Below are 6,765 nucleotides of genomic sequence, written 5' to 3' on the forward strand. Positions count from 1 at the left end.
TTCATCAGTTGCAGGTCCTGTCAGACCAACCTGGTGGCAGGGAGTCAGACTAGATGATCTGCTCAGGTCCCTTCCGACCCTAGAAACTATGAAACTATGAAACATCCCCTTCCTTTTTCCATTAGCAGCCTGCAGTTTACAAACTGTTATAATCTGTGAGTTAGGAGACTGAGACTCAGTGTGAATGAAAAGATTCAGCCATGAATTCTGACATGTCCTCATGAACAGCATAGGGGTTTAGACATGACTCTGCTCACAGCTGAAGTGATAAGCATCAGGAGTTAATCAGGATGTACTCACTGTAGTCCAAAGAGATAACAGCAGCATGTGATCTGAATCAGGCCTGTAGTGTGCAGGGATAAGCATTTATGTTGATTAAGCTTAATGATCTGATTTCAGAATAAGTAACACACATAGTGAAAGTATCCTGTTACTAGAGTGGAACCCAGGCCACAGATTTTGAGTCTGAATTGTGCCCAATTTTCAGGAGCATTTGGATTAAGGGACGCTGTTTTGTATGGATTAAGGGACATTACAAAGTTTTTTTCCAGCTCTGCTCTTGCCCTAGTTCAGAAGCATATGAATAAAGCGAAATGTAGGGCAGAACCTTTTAGTGATCTTCCCTCTTTTGTTCTGTATTTGACTGTAAATCCCACATGTTCTTGCACAGGCAGTAGCTCCTGCATGAAGATGGGACAGAGATCGTAGTTCCAATGAAGTTTTGTCACTGAATTCAATTAAACCAGGATGTCACCCAAGACATGCTGTACACATGTGCTTTACTGGGGAGTTGACTATTTAACTCCTCAGTAAAGCATCACCATATACACATGTGCTGGTGTTAGAGCAAAGTAAATTAATTAAGTCTGCTGTAAGATAGTATGGTGGGGACAATACTTAACGCCAGGGACAGTTACTTAACTCTGCTGAAATGCATGTGTAGATGGTGACAGAGACTGACTGGGGCATGAGGGTGCTAAAGTACAGGGATTAGCTGCAACCTAGCCCTGCACTGTAGCACCCTAAGCCCCAGCCAGCCCCTCCACCACCCAGAGCCCGGGGCTGACTCCCCTAATCCCCTGTCAGCCCAGGGCTCCTCCCCCCCAGCTCAAAGTGCTGCAGTCCTGGGCATACGTGTAGACACTGCACCATGAAGCAACTAACACTGGTGCAAACTGCACTAGAGTTTATCACATCATCTAAATAGTACATGTAGATGCACCCAGGGAAGCTGACAGCTCACATGGTATCAGTGTCCCATTTTTCAGCATATTTCAACATTTCCCTTGCTGAAGGGCCTCACACAAATCAAATGTAGCCTTATTCTGTATGCCTGAATTATTCTGGAGGCAAAAAGCTATTAAACAGAAGCTTGAAGAATCACAAGAGCAATGAGGAGAGTGGACAAAGGTCATAAAAACTGCCGGTGAAAATGAGGGTGTATTTCAGTTAAGTGGGGCTGGATCATTTGGGTGGTTTCCCGGGCAAACCACTGCAGCTAACAACTGTTGGGTGTTAAAGAAAAAGGGAAAGAACAGAGCGGCAGCTGAATGGAGTGCTGCATAAACACAGCTGGTCCTGGGACCTCCAGAAGTCGTCCTGGCTGGGGCCGGATTGAAACACGGTCAAGGAAGCAGTTTTCTTTCAGTTTCATCCAAATTAAAACTTTTTGTTGAAACACAGCTGTTTGGGCGATTTTTTTTTTTTAATGTCCAAATGTTTTGACCTTGATGTTTTCACAAAAAGTTAATTAGGCAAAAACATTGGCATCTCTATCTTATGGTCTCATTTTGTTTAATTTTTTTTATATAACGTACATTGTGATATTTCTGCATTGCAACGTTTCAGAATATCTATTCCATAAAAAAGTCGTAATTTCAGCTTTGTATTTCAACTCCAAATGAAACCACATTTAAAAATCTCGGATATACCCATGTCATAGATATGCCATTTCCACTCACAAACCTCACAACCAAAGAAAAATATCTGTGAATTCGCCTATATATTTGATTCTTCAGGTGACTTTTTTTTTTTCCTTCAAGAACCTAATGGAAAAAAATGTCTATCTTTGGAAACCTGAACAAATCTACTAAAGATTTATTTTCCAGATTTCTTCACTGCAGCATCATACAACAGCAGTATAATACGCTTGCCGATTATGTTCCTTTGCATTTTATTAAAATTCCAATCCATGACATTTGACTATGAAAAAAAAATTCTAAATTCATCCCAGAAAACCTATACAATCAGCCTACTTTCCCTGCTATAATTGGTAGTGTTTGTTTTTAGAAGGATTTTAAATGTAATAAGCAGAGACTGAGAATACTTTACTTCAGAAAGGAAAAGGCCTTCTCATCACCCTTGGCATGGAACACGGATGTGTTCAGTGCCCAAGATAGATCCGGATTTTGAAAAGTTCATACCTGCTTATCAGGCTGCAGAAGTATGTAGCGTGGTGAAGCAGTAGTTCTGAAAACCAGTCCTGATGTTGCAGTGGAAACACTTTCTCACTGTTAAATGTTAATTAAAATGTATCTGATCTGAATAATTTTGGAAGAGGCATCAAATTTGATGTTCATAAACTGTAGTTTGTCTCAAACTACTGAATACTGTACTACCGTGGCCCAGTGTATCAAATCTTTAGGGAAGCAAAGCTGCGTCCTCATTTTTCCCTATCAGATATGGACCAGAGCTGGATGAATGATCTGTCATGAATAATATCATCCCCCTTCTGCTTGAAAATTATTGAAGAGATTTTGATCTTTAGACATTTGTTTGTAAGCTAAGCCATTTATCTTAACGTACATCAGCCTACGAGTTGGCTGCAAAGTATCCTGAATGCTCATTTCTCTGAATGTCTCCTAGTCACGGTGCAAGTATTTGTTGCTACTGTTGTTATTTAGATTTATATCCCACTCTATCCCCAAAGGCTCAGAGCAGCTAATCATAACAGACAGACAACCCCAAGACCAGAAACAACAACAACCTCCCCCCAGTTGACACCTTGAAATTTTAAGATTTCACTCCCACCCCACTTCCACTTCCCTGCCTATTACCTAGACAGCAAATCCTCACAGTCTATTATTGATCACCCAAGTCAAAACAGAAGACTTTACAATGGCAAGATTAAAAGGGATTCCCTCAGAAAAAGCAAGTCCATCTCTAGTAGAAACAGTGAGTAAAAGGTGTTGAGAGCGAGAACTCAGTTAAACTAATTATGCAAGTGCTCTCTTTGATTGGTGGGGGCCTGTGCTAATGCTAACTATTAGCCTGCAGCCCCACTCCAGGGAGCGGAATATTAATTAGCTACCACCGAGACAAGCCACAGACTCTCATTCACCATTCAACAGCTGGACTATATTAAACAAACTCAGAGAAGATACAAAGCAAAAGGTAAGTATGAAGAGTGATTAATACGATTCTGTGCAACGGCAGTGACAGGACACAAGTTGCGAAAGAAACAGATTAGTGAGCAAAGAGGAGCTTTGATCTCTGTTGTGTGACACTATTGCCAGTTGTCACAGACACAAACTCGATTACTATTACTCTGAGCTCAGACTCCTTCTGGGTTCACCAACGAGATTTCCCAAACTGCACTCCCACCAGGACTTTCCTTGGCCTTGAGGCTCCATCCTCAAGTTAGGGAGAGGTGATACTTGACCATTAATGTGCTCCAAGGCCGTGTGTCAGTTTGTCAGCATGGCTCCCAGGGAACTGGTCACCATACCCCAAATTGGCAAGATTTTCCCATCAGAACTGGGAGGCTGCCTGTGCAGCCCCCTATGTCTAAAGTAGGTCAACAGACCTATAAAGTTCAGAAGTCCACTATATACAAAAAAGGACACTGCAGCTAGGGCTCACAAAGAGGATTTTCAATATCAGAGGAAACTTTGGCAGCATTAAGGAAAGTTATTTTGTTTTTAAACCTTCACGTAACTGAACTGTTAACTATTTGTCTCAGGTGATCCGTAAAGGAGAAGTCAGTTGCTGTTGGACTTGTACCCCTTGTAAAGAGAATGAGTATGTCTCTGACGAATACACCTGCAAAGCATGCCAACTAGGCTCCTGGCCCAACGATGAACTCACAGGTGAGTGAGTTATGTTAATATATTAAATGCAGTTACAAGATGCATCTATATGTGTACTTTACTGCAGAGTTGACTAATTAGCTCCACGGTAGGGTGTCTTCATCTATATGTGTGCCCATATTAGGGTGCAGTAAATGAATTAACTCTGCTGTAGGATAGCACTGTCCTTCAGTGGCATCTTTTGGTGTGCTGAAATGTACATATAGACAGTGACCAGAGCTGGCTGGGGCACAAGGGTGCTGCCTGTAGCACCCTTGTGCCGCAGCCAGCCCCTCCACAGCAAGTTGAGTCAGGGTGGAGCAGCCCTAGGCTGGCAGGCTGACACCCCGGACATCCTGGGGCTACTTCAGCCCGGTACTGTGTGCTACTGTCCAGGGTGTATGTGTAAATGCTGCACCTGGGAGAAATAAACTCTCAAGGGAAATACGCAACATATGACTTGGAAAATATGCTATACAAAACTAAATACTAGCACTTTTTGGATTAGGTTTGGGTCCAAATTTGAACCAAGGCTGCCATTTGTGTCATGATTCAATCTGGTTTCTAAAGGCCTGGCATAGACTAGAGGAAGACTTTTCTCTCAAGCCACTGAATCTAGAAAGCAGCCTGGCTCTGGGTTTAGATCTAACTTTGATTTCAAACTAGGCAGATTCAAATTTAGGCCTTCCCAAAGTAGGCAGGAGTTGAGTCATTAGAAAACAACTTTAATGGGGTTATATCATAGGTGATTTGTTTTTCTCCAAAACAGGTGCAAATTAATTGAAACAGCAGCATTTTCTATCTGAATTCTAGCCAGGTGTGGAGATTGCTCTTGCCAAAAGGAGGAATGATCCAAAGAAAGTTAAGCCCCAGATAGTCTGTGCTAAAGCACAGGGACCATGCTCTCCTTGCCCTGGAACACATGCCTGAGGTTCCATGCAGGGCAGTATCAATTCAGCAGATTTTTAAGTCTTCAGTGTATGGCCACACTGTTTATATTCACAGTTTCTTTCCCAGCTACCAAACAGTAATAGCATTATTTAAATGCTTGACTTTAACAAGGTGTTTCCTTGACTTTAGCAAGGCTTTGGATATGGTCTCCCACAGCATTCTTGCAAGCAAGCTGAGGAGGTATGGGTTGGATGAATGGACTGTAAAGTGGGTAGAAAGCCGGCTGTATTGTCAGGCTCAGTGGATCAATGTCTAGTTGACAGGTGGTATCAAAAGAAGTGCCCCTGGGGTTGGTCCTGAGCCCAGTTTTGTCCAATATCTTCATTAATGATCTGGAAGACAAGATGGATTGTACCACAGATGACACCAAGCTGGGGGGTGTAGTAGATACACTGGAGGGTAGGGCTAGGATTCAGAGTGACCTAGACAAATCGGAGGATTGAGCCAAAAGAAATCTCATGAGGTTCAACAAGGGCAAGTTCAAAGTCCTGCACTTAAGGTGGAAGAATCCCATGGGCTGCTACAGCCTGGGGACTAACTGGTTTAGAATCAGCTTTGCAGGGGATTATGGTGGTCAATAAGCTGGATATAAATCAACAGTGTGCCCTTGTTTTCAGGAAGGCCAATGGCATACTGGGCTGCATTGGTAGGATTGTTGCCAGCAGATTGAAGGAACTAATTATTTTCTTCTATTCTGCACTGTTGAGGCCATATCTGGACTATTATGTCCAGTTTTGGGACCCTACTATAGAAAGAATGTGGACAATGAAAATGGTGAGGGGGCTGGGGCATGTGACTTATGAAGAGAGGCTGAGGGACCTGTGCTTATTTAATCTGCAGAAGACAGGATGGGGAATTTGATAGCAGCCTTTAACTACTTGAAGTGTGGTCCCAAAGAGGATGGAGCTGGGCTGTTCTCAGTTGTGACAGGTGACAGAAGAAGGAGCAATGATCTCAAATTGCAGCAAGGGAGGTTTAGGTTGGATATTTGGAAAAATGTTCCCACTAGGAGGGTGGGGAAGCATGGGAACAAGTTACCTAGAGAGGCAGAAGAATCTCCAACCTGGGGGGTTTTAAGGTCTGGTGTGACAAAACTCTGGCTGGAATTATCTAGTTGGGGCTGCTGCTGGTTTGAGCAGGGGGTTGGACTAGATGATCTCCCAAAGTCCCTTCCAACCCTAATTTTCTATGTTTCTATACATATTTGTAGTACAGTAATGCCTAAAAATACTAACCAGGGATCAAGGACTCGTGTTAAGCCTTATACAAACAAATAGGAAAAAAGTAGTTCCTACCCCAATGAACTTACAGTTTTGGTCCATGACAAAATATAACAGGAGGGTGAATCAAATCAATGAGGTATGGAAGAAAGAGGAAAAGGTAATGATATTGCATGCCTGTGTTTTTCTATATGCAGAAAAGCCAGGCAGAATTTGGTTTTTAGCGTGCAGCGATATACAGATAATGCTAGACTAAATATTTCTCTTGCTGTTTAGGACAGCTGGATGGTTTTAATACATTCATGACCAAAGTATCTTGTTATATTATACACAGATTATAAAGCAATATTCATCTATAGAAAGAGTTGGGAAATTTTTTTACATGTTTTTTTTTTCTGTTGGAAAATATTGGAACCCCAAACTCGTTACAAGAATGTATCGGTTTTGAGTAAATTTTGAGTAGGGAAAGATTCTCAGAAAGGAGGACTAGTGGGGAGAGCCTTGTTGCCTCTCTCCTAGTTTGCACA

The 6,765-nt window shown here is 42.2% G+C and overlaps 1 protein-coding gene across 3 annotated transcripts in view; it reads left to right on the top strand.

Moving 5' to 3' along the window:
- GRM5 (glutamate metabotropic receptor 5) overlaps nucleotides 1–6,765 on the top strand; it is a 396,220-nt gene that overhangs the window by 336,534 nt on the left and 52,921 nt on the right. For all 3 annotated transcript variants that reach the window (XM_019530366.1, XM_019530368.1, XM_019530369.1), the window contains exon 6: nucleotides 3,962–4,088. In XM_019530366.1, coding sequence (XP_019385911.1) covers nucleotides 3,962–4,088 — 127 coding nt within the window. The remainder of the gene's footprint in view (nucleotides 1–3,961; nucleotides 4,089–6,765) is intronic.

This window comes from Crocodylus porosus, unplaced genomic scaffold, assembly GCF_001723895.1.
Source record: "Crocodylus porosus isolate Cpor-Errol unplaced genomic scaffold, CroPor_comp1, whole genome shotgun sequence".
NCBI classification, from domain to species: domain Eukaryota; kingdom Metazoa; phylum Chordata; order Crocodylia; family Crocodylidae; genus Crocodylus; species Crocodylus porosus.